This window comes from Hydra vulgaris, chromosome 03, assembly GCF_038396675.1.
Source record: "Hydra vulgaris chromosome 03, alternate assembly HydraT2T_AEP".
Lineage (NCBI taxonomy): Eukaryota > Metazoa > Cnidaria > Hydrozoa > Anthoathecata > Hydridae > Hydra > Hydra vulgaris.
In genome coordinates, this window is record NC_088922.1 from 52,783,513 (window position 1) to 52,798,705 (window position 15,193).

The 15,193-nt window shown below is 28.3% G+C and overlaps 1 protein-coding gene across 9 annotated transcripts in view; it reads left to right on the forward strand.

Moving 5' to 3' along the window:
- The window catches only part of LOC100205121 (uncharacterized), a 65,981-nt gene that overhangs the window by 14,305 nt on the left and 36,483 nt on the right, over window positions 1–15,193 (forward strand). For 8 of the 9 annotated variants that reach the window (XM_065793642.1, XM_065793641.1, XM_065793639.1 and 5 more), the window contains exon 3: window positions 9,973–10,061. In XM_065793642.1, coding sequence (XP_065649714.1) covers window positions 9,973–10,061 — 89 coding nt within the window. The remainder of the gene's footprint in view (window positions 1–9,972; window positions 10,062–15,193) is intronic. The other variant, XM_065793646.1, reaches the window with a different exon arrangement.

The window sequence follows — 15,193 nt, forward strand, 5'->3', positions numbered from 1 at the left end:
TGTTGTGTTAGAAAAAAATATTATTTAGGAGCTATTGTTACCATAACTATTAAAAACAATTCAATGAAGTTGTAAAAAGACTTTTAAGAATATGGGGGAAAGGAGGAGGTAATTAGTACCGCTGTGCAATTCGTACCAGCGTCATTGATTGGTAAAAGTTGGGTGAAATGCAATAAAATCAAGGCAGAAAATGAAATATGTATACTGACCAGAAAATTACGGAATTAATCATAAATGAAAGCAGGTAAGTCTTTTTACAACTATTCTTACTATTTGATGTAATAATTACACTGTGCTACTAATTGTGCCTCCAGGGATAGATATATGTAACTTATTTATAATTTTTATGGTGTTAGTCTACCCATTCTACTTCATTAATAAAGGTTTTTCTCTCATTCATATTATCGATTAAAACACTTAAGAAAAAAAACTATTTTTAGTCGAAGTCGGCTAAATTGTACCTGCGATGATGAGGAATATAGTACCTGTGGTACTAATTACCAGACCTGTAGTACTTTTAGGCACTTCAAATATTATTTTTATATGTTGTTAAATTGAAATCAATTGATTTTGCGCCATTTTTATCTAGACTATTTAGGTCCAGTAGAATTATAATAAATAAACACAATATAAATAAATACAATATAAACTAACATTAATAAATAAATACAATATAAACTAAAATTAATAAATAAATACAATATAAACTAACATTAATAAATAAATACAATATAAGCTAACTTTAATAAATAAATACAATATAAACTAACATTAATTAATAAATATAATATAAACTAACATTAATGAATAAATACAATATAAACTAACATTAGTATTATGTCTTTTTTAAAAGAGATTTATATTTAGATGTAAGCTATATTTATACTAGCTTGCTTCTTTTCTTTAATTTTATTTTCTTTATTCCTCTTTCTCATCCTTCCCTCATTGTTTTTTCTATTAAATGGGAGTTAATAAATCTGTTTGATTATTAATTAGTATTATTGGTTAGTTTTTAAGAGCCTCCCCTTCTCTATCTAGACCTAGCTAAGTCTAATTGCATTTTCATTTTGAAAGAAATAAAAATGCAATATTGATTAACTAGTTTTTTTGTTTTTTTTTGCTATGTTACATTTTGTAGAACTTTTTTTCAATTTTAGACGCACATTTTGGATATTAAAAGAAGGTTTTTGCATTTTTGTTTTCAGAAGACTGGCAGCTACTTGCACTGAAGAAGATCTAAAAAAAAAATAATGCTTGCTTATAAAGATTAAATGAGTATGCAAAATATATGAAATTTCTAAACCCACTTTAAAACGTCATTTTCTAAACCAAAAAAAAAAGTTGAGACAGAACAAAACATGGAGTAAAAGTGAGGCAGGTCAACAAATCTTCCACCTTCCACCTGAAGTCAAAGAGGATCTAGTCAAGCATATCTTGCTGCTTAAAAAAATGATGTTTAACATCACAAAAAATGACCTATCGCAGTTAGCTTTTCAGATAGCAAAGGCTAACGACGTGCCACATAAAGTTATTAAACTGAAAGATTTTATGGTAAAGATTGGTACAACTCTTTTATGAAAAAGCACCTTGCACTGAGTTTGTGGCAGTCAGAACCTACATTAGTTGCTAAAGCGTTCGGTTTTAACTATACAACTCTCTGTGGTTATTTATGAAAAGCTACAACATGTTCTGGATTTATATTTTCACTTCAAGCCATTTACAAATAAATAAAACTAGCTTTATAAGAGTTCCTAAGCCCAGACACAAAATCATAGCAGCAAAAGGAATTCGCCAAGTTAGTTTTTTTCCAGTACTGAAAAGGGTGTTACAACCACTGGTGTTTTTTTATGAATGTAAGTTTAATCTCATGCTCTTTTAGTCCGGAGACATTGCAAGCTTTTCAACTTAAAACATCACGAAACATTGAACTTGCGACATCGCTGACCATTTAACTTAATTTACTTCCAACAGCTCAAACTAAGACATCTGCTACGTTACCTGACACACCAAACATTTAAAACCATTTAATTAATATCTAATGGTCGATGCTTTTTTAGAAGAGTTTCAATAAGTCTTAATGAATCACTTCAAAAAGCTGACAGGGATAAAAGTGGAATAATCAAAGACTTCCAACAAATGATCCAAGAAAAGTGTTTAACTTGTGTACAAGTGATAAACTAAATGTGCCACAATCTCAGTGACTATGAGAAACTAGACCAAGAAGTTCTCTGCGCTTACATGCCACCCCATAAAAAATATATTAACTTGAGAAAGTGTTGAAGACATGTTTAACCCAACGACTACGTCTGGAGAGCTAAAACCTATTTCTACTAGCAAACTTATTCAAAGACCAATAGTTGTTTACTACTCCAAACACAGCGCTGTATAAAAGTGCTGTATGATTAAATTTTCATCCTCATTACCAGTTATCCTTATGTTCAGAGCCACAGGTAGGGGGAGGAGTAAAAAAAGGGCATACGTGCCCCGGGCGCCATGATTTAGAGGCGCCAGAAAACGAATAAAAAATTATTAAAGTGCTACTATATATTCAAAATATTTTGTGAGTGTCTGAGTTTTTTTGTCAATACTCTACAGTAATGTTAAACTTTTAAGTGAGCCATGACGGTAGCAAAATATTAGAACTCGGGCGCCAAGCAATATGGGGCGCCTGAAGAAAAAATAATAAATAAACGCAACCATATTTTAAAAATATATTTATATGTGTTTTTTATAGCGTCTATACTCTATACCAGTGTTAAGTTTATCAATGAACCTTTTTGTAAAATGGCAACAAAATATACGAACCAATCTTTGGCTCTCAAAGTTTGTTATGTTCCGTAATTTTTACACAATATTTTATTGTAATTTTGAAATGCATAAAAAATAATATCTTCTGAATTTAATTAAAGTAATAATAGTCTGTTTTTCAGTTTTAAAAAGTCTACTCAGTTATTTATAACTTTTTTTCTCCTATTTGTACTTCAATAAAACAAAAAATTTTTTGGTAGATAAGTTATACACTTATTTTATTATAATTTCAAAATTAAGGTGTTATGATATAAAAGTTTATTTCTAAAATAGTTTTTAAAGTTAACATCTTAGATAAGCTTTTATAAAATTAATTAAGTTGAAACATCTGGTATAGTATGTAAACTTATCCTTGTAAATTTCTTATAATAAATTACAATATTTCTAGGGGTTATATATACCCTCGTTATTCAAGTAATAGTAATAGTATATTCTAAAATAGTAATAATATAAATGTATCATTATAATGACAAGTTTGTCATAATATGACCGAAAAAAAAAGAATAAAAGTTACTTTATCACAACAAATAAAATAGCTCATTTTATTTTTATATGGCAACAGTGTCTCTTAACAGTGTTAAAACGTTTTTCGATAACATTTTTTATATGTACACAATTTTAAAATGACATTTTAAAAAGTATATTGCTATTGTTTGATTATATTGATTATTTATTATAAAAACAAAATGTTGAAAAATATACTGCTGCAAAAAAAAAAGTGCATTTACCTTTAACTTGCCTTCACACTCATAAATATTATGTTTATCTGGTGATGATAAAGAAATTGGTTTTTTAGTCTTATACCAATTTCAAGAATAAATAGTGTATAGTAAACGATGACATTTGCAAGGAATTTGTTTTCTTAACCATTAAATGATTTTAATAAGGTTTGATAAAACCCTATTTAAATTATCAATCTTTTTTGGGATGATGGTATTACTAAAATTAGAGTTATCAATTATGACAAGAGAAGTAGTGATGAGGAACTTAAGCAATTTTTTTACAAAATAAAGTGTATTTTACAATTATAAATCTATCGTGGATTAATCAGCTATCTATGAATAATCAAGCAGAATTTATACGCCGCAGTTTTTTCAAAAAAGATTTATTCATATAACATTTGGTAACTCATAAGTCGTATTAAGGTAGAAGTGTAGTAAGGGATAATGTGTCAAACAACTTGATAAATGCTAAAGAGAAGAATATGATTTGTTTTCTCCTTACTTTTGAAAGTAAAAATTACTGGAGCACAACAATAACTTCAATTCTACGAACTTGTTGTTTGATCGATGTCTTTCCCGTTGGAATAGTGGAATCAAAGACGACTGGAAGAACATGTCTACCGAAGCCATTATATATATAACCTGGAAAACTTTGTTGACAACTTTTGCTGATGATATTGAGATTGATTCGGCAATCGAACAAGCTTTAGAGTCTAAGGTAGCCAGGTGGCGTGAAATATTGTGGTGTATTCAAGATATAACATTATTTCATTAATTACGAAATATGGCGTTTAGAGGTCAACTATATTCTTTATTTGCTAACTATTTTCTATTTATTATTGAATCTATGTATCTATGTATTATTATTGCAACAGGTCAAACTTCTGCTCTAGGAGAGCAAGTGAATTGCAATTTTCGTGGAGCTCTTGAAATATCATATCATTTCAAGAGTTCAAAACATTAAAAAAAAATCATTTATAATATAAAAAAACAAGTATAGGAAATGAACCTCATAACCAAAAATAGGGAATTTGGATGCAGGCCTATTACTTCCCATGGGAATTGCAGAATGATTTTGTAAATGAGTGTGCTTCATTTGTGCAGTGTGCTCTTTTAAAGGAAATTAGTGAAGCACTTCATGTTCATTACCGATGGAACGTCGGATGTATCACACACAGAACAAATCACTTTTACTTTTTGCTTTGTACACTTTAATTTCAACAAAAAAAAGCTGGGAGGTAAAAGAACGCCTTCTTTTAATTAAAAACACGGAGAAAAGAAATGAAGTGCATATTGCCAATCTGAATCGTGATGCATATAAAATAAGACTTTGGCTAAGATTGCGACAACGGCTCAAATATGTTTGGAATTTATATTGGGACACAAGCTCTAATTTTACAGAAGAATCCATTAACTTTATGTATTTTTTAGCGCCGATAACCTTAGTTAAACTGGAGTACGTGCAGTTGAATTTTACGCTGAGATCTTTTTTCGGTAACATCCAAACTCTTTATGTATTCATTGCCTGCAGTCCGGCTAGGTAAAAGATTTTTCAAGAATCTAAAGGAATCACTCTTCACAACCTTTCAGATACATAGTGGTCAGCTCAGATCACTACTTTTAAACCAATTGCATGATAGTTTAATAATAAATATACGATAATAAACCAACAACCACGATAATTTATTGCTTTCCTCAATCGTGCTATAGAGGATCTTGACTTTATCACTGACATGCTAAATCAAGCTAAGCCCTTGATAAAGTTTTTAAAATCTTTCAAAACTATTGTACTTCTACCCTTTTGGTTCAAAACTTTTCAAGTTTTCCACGAAGTTGTTTGTTTCTATCAACTTCACTAACTATCAATGTCGCAGTTATTCTTATTCAAAAGTTAATTAGTGATCTTGGCCGCATCTTCTCATCATGAATCAATATTTTGGCTAAAGCAAAAGCTATTGCAGGCCCACTTGTCTTTAAAACTGACCTTTTGAAAAAACGAAAGAGTTGAGCAAAACAATTTCACGATGAACCTGCAAATGAAGCATTCAGTTACGAGAACCCTGAACAACAATTTGCGATAAATATCTTCAATTTTACCCTTAACCATTTTATTAAAAAAAAATTCAATCAAGATTTGACATTGTTAAGACTGCTTCATTAATATTCTTATTCATCTGGTTGAAAAATTAGGAATTAGGTTTTTTAGAAATGAAAACTTGTATATTAGCGTAATTTTATACTAACGATATCAAAAAACTTTAGGAAAGAAATTCTTAATTGTTTGAAGGAGTCTTCGCTTTTTACTCTTTGAGCCTACGGAAACTCTTTGAGCCTTCTCAACCAAATGCATTCAAAGGGTCAAAATTACAGCATATTTTTCCATCTGCATGCATCATTAAAAAATTAATCATTTTATAAGCGTATGAAGTCATACATATGCATGATTGCATATGCTTTTAATTTAAATTCTTTTTAATTTTATTCATGCTTAGAGGGACGTCTACTAGATTCTTTGCCCCGGACGTCATAAAAGCTCTGGGTAATCCTGCTTATTTTTACCAGGTTGGGGAAAAAGTAGGTCGCTATGACTGCTAACTTCTAAAGCAGCAGAATGTCTTATCCCTATGAAAACTTTTCATCAATTCCTGTGCTATTTAATACGCAAGCAAAAAGAAAAAAAAAGAAAGCTTTCAGATATTAACAGTCTATACAAAATTACCTTTTATTTAGAGTACACCCAAAACTTAGAGAACAAATGGCAATGACAAAAAGAAACCAGGTCAAAAATCAAATGAGAAAAATTTAAAGAAAAATAAATGTATTACTAGTAAAAGTAGGTTGAAGGTGCAGCAAAATCAAAATAGTTCAACCCCAAAAGATAAAAAAGAGCAAGATTTATACTGCGTCGTGTTTATTGAGAACATTGAGGAGGATATGATACAGTGTTTAATTTGTAAAGCATCGTTGCGTGCTATTCTCATCATCTGAACCTCAAAATAGATCACACGATAGTAATCGCAAGTGTAGAATGAACCAGCTTTTTTTTATATATTACTTATTATTAGCGCTGAGTTTTTTTTTTCTCGATCCCCTATGGTACTAATTAACCTCTCTAGTAGTAGTTTGAACAGTCTTGTTGGTAATAAGTACTTGTTTATGTTTGATTTGTGTGCTTTTTATTTTAATATTTACATCCTTAAATCTTTTTTTATTTTCGTTTCATCAACGATTGTTTCTATCTAAAAATAAACATTTTTTTACATTTAGTTTTGTTTTTATTAACTTTTTTTTTTTTAGGTGGTACTATGTAGTCTTCTTTCCCCTACTTGTATTGACAGAATACAAAATCTTAATTTAAATCATAATTTTGAGATTATTTGTAACAATTTATAATATTTGTTTATGTAAGTTTTGTGTGTATCAGTGGAAACGAAACATTTTTTTCCACTCAAATTAAGCTTCTGTCTTTCATGGGGAAATTTAAAAAGGTTTTTTGCGCCAATAATTTTGCTTTCAATAATTTTATCTCATGTCAACCTACTTGAAAGAGTAGTTAAAAAAACTTGTAGTCAAAATAACTTTAATTGAAAAACCTTTTAAAAACTGCAGTGAGCATGTACAAGTTTGCATTTTTTAAACATTTTTGCTTTTGCACTCTTTTGTAACTAAAACAATAGTTTGTATCCTTTAACGCAATTGTTATAAAACAAAAATTAGTTCATGTATCGTTTATTTGTACAGTAGATAAAATGTTAAATGTCGTTAACTTAAGAAAAGGTTACTTATTTTTAGTGACAAAGAGTAGCACAAGCTGCTTTTTTCTTGTTACTAAAAACAAACAGTACAAGGTTTTACTTGCTTTTTCTCGAAACTTATTAAATTTCGAAGTTTTTTGTTTTTTAAAAACTATTTAAAGCAATCTGACGCTCATGAATGTTACCGTGCTGAGTTTAATATTTAGTTGTATGAAACTAATTTTTTTTTTTACGAAAAGTAAAAAAAGTTCTATTTATTTTCTCTATTGATATTTTACTCATGTTTTTTTTAGCTGTTGGTTTCTATTTACAGTCGTATGTTATACCTATTTAAAAACGTTTTTTTAAATAGGCATAACATACGACAACTCCGATAACTTACTCGTTATCAGAGAAACAAAAAAAACTCTTTTTCTTTTATTTCTCTGATAACGTGTAAGTTATCAGAGAAATAAAAGAAAAGAGTTATTTTAGACAAGATTTTAGAACTTTCTACCTATGCTTAGTGCATGCCGAGTACTGAATATTTTACTCTAGTGATTTATCATAAAAGTTTATGAAGAATCATGGAAAGGTCATGGAATTTCATTTTCCAATTTGAGTGGCTACCAATGTGTGTGTGTGTGTGTGTGTGTGTGTGTGTGTGTGTGTGTGTGTGTGTGTGTGTGTGTGTGTGTGTGTGTTTGTGTGTGTGTGTGTGTGTGTGTGTGTGTGTGTGTGTGTGTGTTTATGTATATATTTAAACATACTTTAAATGTTAAACACTAACTTAAGGAATAAGATCGACATCATATATCTATTATTTTGCAAAGTGGAACAGCAACGTCATTCACGGGCAGTGACTGATCCATGCATTACCCCCTCCCCCACCAGAACTTGAAAGTCCTAAAATATCTTAGAAATTGAAGACCTTCTTTTTTTTTTTTTAAGAGACGCAAATATGGTAAAAAATACAAAAATATTTCAACATCACCACCCCCGTTCACTGGATCCGTCAATATTCACGGGCTAAAATCAGAACTTTCTTTAAAATAAACTAAACCAAATTAAATAATTTTTACACAGTGTGTTAATGATGTCTAATTATTTACTTTGTTGTTAGGGATAAAATAAACATAACGACTGTGGTTTTATCATATTTAGTATTTAATAGCTGTTTAAACAGCTTTAACTTGTAGCTTATAAAATATCAATGTTTATTTTATTGAAATTTTTTTCGCGTTTTCTAATAACACAACAACAACGTATTCTAATAACAAGCCAATGCTCGTTATAAACTGTTATGCAATTCTATAAAACTTACTAAATTAACTATTAAATAACTAAAAATTACTTGTTACAAACTATTATTGTGCAATTCTAAAACACTTAGTAACTAAACATTACTAAAGTGTCATTGTAAGATATAATATATAAATCATTTTAAGAAAATGAATAAAAATGAATCTGAAAATAATAAACACAAATGCCTAATGCATATCAATCCAAGTTTTTTCAAATCATTAATTTTACTTAAACGAAGAATTATTTGAACAGTTGTATATTTTGGGGAATTCGTAATGCTGCTAGAATAATAGTTTAAACAGTTGATTTTTGGGGGGAATTCATAATGCTGCTTGAATAAAGGTTTAAACATTGTTTTCTTTAAAAAATTCATAATGCTGCTCGAATAATGGTTTGAATAGATATGTTGTTTGTTTTGGGGAATTCATAGTGCTACTTGAATAATCACAACATGAGTTCTAAAAAGTATATAATGATGACTTTTAAGTTGGTTTCAGCGCAGTTCAGTTATAAGAAGCCCCACTATCACACACTTTTTCTATGAAATATTTTCGTTGTCCTCATGCAAGTTTTATATATAATTTTTTAAACATACATCCTGATTGGTTACATCTTTATTGTGTTTTTTTTTCAGTCTGTAAAATATCTTTATTTATTATTATTTTTTTTTTGTCTGTAAAATATTTTATTGGTTTTTATTCATCTGGTCAAAGAAATATTACTATTCTATTAAAAGACATTTTTCAAAGTATGATAAAGATCATTCCATTAAAAACTCTTGTCAAAAGAATGTCTCAACATAATGGTTTTGAAAACTTTCCAAAAATTGTTTATTTTATCAAAAATAGAAAATAAAAATACTAAAATGTGAAAACCAAAAAAAAATCTTATAAATTTCTTGTAATACTTACGCAAGTAGAAATTTTATAAACGTTAAAATTAAAACAAAATTGACTAACTACGAAATTTAGGCTCAGACACAGCACTTTTAGTTTACTGATCTAACAATAAAAATTGTGTCTTATATTAATTAGATTATTAAGAAATAAAAATAGTTTATGTATATGCATATATTATTTATATGTATATAAAAATAGAAATTGTTTATACATATTAATTAATTATATATATTTATTAATTGTAAACTAGTAAATAAGGTTAGCATGTTTAAACTGATTATTAAAAACATAACTCCCTAAGTCGCTTGCGACGAAAAATAAAAGCAAGTTAAAAAAATGTTGAAAAATTGAGAAACTAATCAATATATATTTGCATATATATACATATATATATATATATATATATATATATATATATATATATATATATATATATATATATATATATATATATATATATATATATATAAAATTTTATTTAGCCCGAATTCTTTGTCCTTTTAGGAGCAGTAAAAGAGAGTCTATCATTGAAAAAGAAAATGAACCTACAAATTTAGAATACAGCACTAATGTTTCACATTCAACCCAGAAAGGTCAGAGTTTTAACTAAGATTTTTTATTAGGGAAAGTTAGCTTTAAGAAGTTTAACTTTAAACTAAATGTTTTGATTTTATATTTAAAGTAGAAAAAAGTTAAAAATAAAAGTAAAGGTTAAGATATAGTAACAAACAATTTTGCATTAAATTTTCGTAAAACCGTGTACATAAAGAAAATGTTTTATTTTTAATATTTAAAAAAAAGGCAAAGTGGTCAAAGGTGCAAAATATTTGTTGCATTTTTTCAAAAAAATATATACACCCTGGTTAAGCACCGTGAGAAAATAAGCTCGTGACAGCTCATATCATAAAAATACAGTAATTTAGCAATGAGAGTTGTTAGATAAGCAAGCGACAGCTTGTAACAAAAATTAAAATTCCTTCCCCATCCCTTCCCCACCTCACCCCCTCCCCAACCCCTCATTTTATTCCAATAATTGCCTGAGAGATAGTTTAGGACGATGCGAAAAATTTCAAAAACACCGACTCATCAACTAAGTTAAATATATTAGTTAATTGAAATTATTTTCATAAGCAAACGTCACAGGGTTTTTTACCAAGGCATTTAGTGCAAGCTTTTCTACAAACCTTTTATGATTTTTGATGGTTTTTCTAATTTTTTCAATTTTTAAAGTAAACATTTAAAAAAAATTACTATCTTGAAGAATCTTTTTTTTACATTTTTTGTAAAAGAAATATGCTATGTGACGTAAAATTCATTACACATTAGGATGTACGAGCAGTACATCAGTAGCCTCAAAACAGTCGGCAAATAACATTTAAGTTTAAAAAAAGTTGTACGCAGTTATAAAATAAAATAAGATTAATAAAGAAGGAACTTTTGCAGACTAAAACAGAAAAAATTGCTGAAAAAAATGCTTTTGACAAAGTAATGATACTTATAGAAGCTGCAGGTCTGTTTGGGTTTTCTAAAAGTAAATTGATCTATAGAATAAAAGTTTTTAGAAGTAATAAAAAATTAAAAAGTGATAACTTTTTCACCAATGCAGCGGAAGCTGTGTTAGAATGATAAAATAATATGTTGAGATCATCAAAAATAAACAATGGGTTAACATATTACCAAGCTAGAAATTTCGCATATTAATTTGGTAATGTTTTGAAAAAAATATCCTCAACTATGAGACTAAAATTAAAATTGCGGCGATTAAATCGGTAAAGAGTTTATGTTTAGACACGAAAAGATTTCTTTGCACAAACCAAAAAATAAAAGCCTATCAAGAGCAACAAGTTTTAACCGTCAAAATGTAAGTGAGTCCAAAATGTAAGTGAGTCCAAAATGTAAGTGAGTCCAAAATGTAAGTGAGTCTAAAATGTAAGTGAGTCCAAAATGTAAGTGAGTCCAAAATGTAAGTGAGTTCAAAATGTAAGTGAGTCCAAAATGTAAGTAAGTCCAAAATGTAAGTGAGTCCAAAATGTAAGTGAGTCCAAAATGTAAGTGAGTCCAAAATGTAAGTGAGTTCAAAATGTAAGTGAGTCCAAAATGTAAGTGAGTTCAAAATGTAAGTGAGTCCAAAATGTAAGTAAGTCCAAAATGTAAGTGAGTCCAAAATGTAAGTGAGTTCAAAATGTAAGTGAGTCCAAAATGTAAGTAAGTCCAAAATGTAAGTGAGTCCAAAATGTAAGTGAGTTCAAAATGTAAGTGAGTTCAAAATGTAAGTGAGTCCAAAATGTGAAAAAAGAAACTTTGAGACTTTAGTTTAGACCAATTTCCATAAGGTGTTAACAACCCAGCATTAGTTTCCATAATAGAAGAAAGAAAGAAAATACTTTAGTTGTTAGTTTGTTGGAGAAAAAAAAAAGATTTATTATTTTTATTTTTTTCTGAAATAAATATATAGGTATTCGGGGCCAATTGCAGATATCTTTTCTAAACCTTCTTTACTAAATAATGCAGGAAACATTTCAAAAGGTTCTGGAGTGATGTTTAAATTTTGACATTCAAGATTGGTTGAATGTTAAATAATATAAACTTTATTCATTCTATTGGATTACAAGAAATCTTTCCTATATTTATTTCTATTTTACATTATTTATAAGTATTCTTGTATTAATCAAAGTGATAGGTGAAAGGCGCTTTAATTTTAGTTGGTTGAATATAATATACAATAAGATTAAAATTATCTAATGATTTGAGATTTTTGTAAAAGTTGTTAATAAAGGAAAAAAATGGTTAGTCTTTTATGTAATAGCATATTTGACGATAATTTTAAAAGAATATATGCATATGATATGTATGTATATATGATTTAAAACATATAGTAATGTGTCTGGCAAAACAAACAGTACACAAAAAAAAAATTAATCTGATCTTCTCAATCGCCTTATTCCATTTATACCATGCCAGCTTCATAGGGTTAATACATTCTTTAAACACAGCTGCGATGCCAGAATTACAGTTGGAGATTTATTTTATGTGTTAAATTGTATTTTATGTTTTTTTTTCTTCCAGTATAAAGAGATATAAACGTTTGCAAAAAAGTTTATCGCTGAATAAAAAATCTTTACAAATCAGTAGTTTATCTAAAATAAGATGAATAATTCGAGCCGAATCACTAAAATCTGTATCAGTTTCATTAGTATCAATTATAAATACCCATGTAGAAACGTCAACTGACCTATATTTAGATAAAAATGCTTGAACTCAAGATTCAGGATTATTTAAAAAAATGTTTACACTTCTTCGCATCCTTGTATTTTATGAAAAATATCATGCACAAAATAAAAATCTTACCTGAAGGTTTTGAATTTAAAGACCACGACATAATTGGTGCTCATATGTTGCTAAACAGTTTAACTGAGATTTTCAACATTATTAATGTTGACAACCTGGCCATGGATAATTTAGTTAAAAGTGCAATAAAGTATGCGCTTCAATTAGCCATTTATCCTAAATCTGGTTTTAAACGAGTTTATAGAAAAAGACTATAGCTCAAAAACATTGATTTTAATCCAAAAATTTCAGACGAAATTTGATACATTTTACAGATCGGAACTCAAAAATGTTTTAGATACTCTATTTTTATTATTTTCTGAGCATTTGAAAAAGTGTATAAAATTTGTATAAATTATAGATAGTTTTTAAAAAATTATAAAATTATTCTCTCCAGGTTGTGATAATTCTATAATACGTAATTATAATGGAATTTATTCTGAGTTTTTAGTGTTGATTCATTGTTGTAAAGGCATTTTTAATTTATAAACTTTTATTGTATCAGAAATGTACAAAAAACTTTTGCAAACTATAAACAAAATATTAAGATCAATATTACCAGCACCCATAAGTACACTATCTGGGCTTCTGGAACACAAAAATATTTGCAGAAGGGAAAAATTTTTTTTAATTATCATGTACAGAATGCGGTAGTGGTAGAGCGATCGCTTCACGAGCGAGAAGTCTCGAGTTCGATCCCTGCCACGTCTCTGGTAGTACCGCGCAGCGGCATTGTTTCTCCGCGCAGCGGCATTGTTTTTCAAGGTTCGTGTAAAACTGCGGAAACCATGGCCTCTACGGCCCCCGCGGCGCCAAGGGTCATGTCAATTAACAAACATTCAGCATATTAAAAGTGATTAAAATTATTTCGGATCTACAATGCTAACTGATCGACTACAAAACTTGATGCTTCTTAATACTAACCAAAATATGTAAGAGATAATTGATTTAATAAGGATTGTTGAAAATGGGCTTTAGTGAAACAATAGAAAATCAAAGTTTAAGAATTAAGAATCAATTCTCTGGTTTCTCTTTTTCCTTTTTCGCAAAAGGAAAAAAAACATTTTTTGACGTCATAAAGAAGTTTTAATTGAGAACTTATTATTATTTCAAATGCTCTTTAAGTCCTATATTTGGTTCTTTAGTAACACAAGTAAACTACATATATCTCCCCTCCCCCCTCCCTCTCCTTCCTTCAAAAATAAAATAATAATAAAATAAAAATAAAATAAAAATAAAATAAAAAATAAAATACGTGTTCACGCCAGTGCTGCTGACTAAAAAAAAAACACGTAAATAAATAAATCTTACTTTTAGCTTAAATTTATCAACCAGTTTCGAATTTCAGCTAATCTTTTAGCGTAAGAATGTTCTTACCATGTAAAATTTAAAGCACCTTTTTGGGAGAGTGGAAAGTTCACTTTAGTTAAGAAGAAAAAAGAACTTGTATTTACATTAAAGACACCAAACTAATGGTAATATAATAATAACAATAAAAATAACATTGTGAGAACAAAAAATATATGTATTTAAAGACAACAATCAATATTATAGTAATATAAATAATAAACAAATTGCACAAAACAAATATAAAATGAAGTAGAAGAATTAAAGAGAATTTTTTTTAAAACGTAAAAAAAAAAAAAAAAACTTCAAGAAATACGAAAACAGATACAATAGACTTCCTGTTAATCGAACTCTTTATAAGTACTTGCTTATTCAAAGCGACTTTCCTTCTCTGCGGATTTTTTTAACAAACACATGCAAATATCCTTTAGTTATTCGAACTTGCAGCGATCAAAATTTTGTTAATTTGAAGGGCTTCTTTGTTTTCTTTGACAAAATAATCTTTCAGATATAGGAAGTTTTTTGCAAAAATTATGACTTAGATTGTTTAAAAACGCAGAAAATTACAAAAAAACTATGATTTAATTTACTTTAAAACAGCTTTTGTAATACATTCACACCATACAAGTTCCAACTAATTGAAATAGACAAATAGTTTTCATATCTTGATTGTTTCCAAAGTTTAAAGTTTTTTTAATATTTAATAAAAAATATATTTCAGCATTTAAAAAGTAAAATATTATTTTCGCGCATCTCCTATTTTTCTTTTTTGGTAAATAAGTCTCCGATTAATAATGACTAATTAGTATAAAGTCAAACGATGTTTCCCCTAAAAAGGTCTTCTTTGATAGCACTATTGGAGAAATTAGACATTTAGTAAGCCTTATTTCAAAGATGTTTGACCAACACTTCGTTGAATGATGCTTAGTTATTGTGTATAACATTGCAACAATAACATAACAATATGTTATTCACAATAACTCTATGTTATTGTGAATAAAACGTTTGTTATTTTACGAGGAAAAGACTTGCGTAGCATTTTATTTCAAAT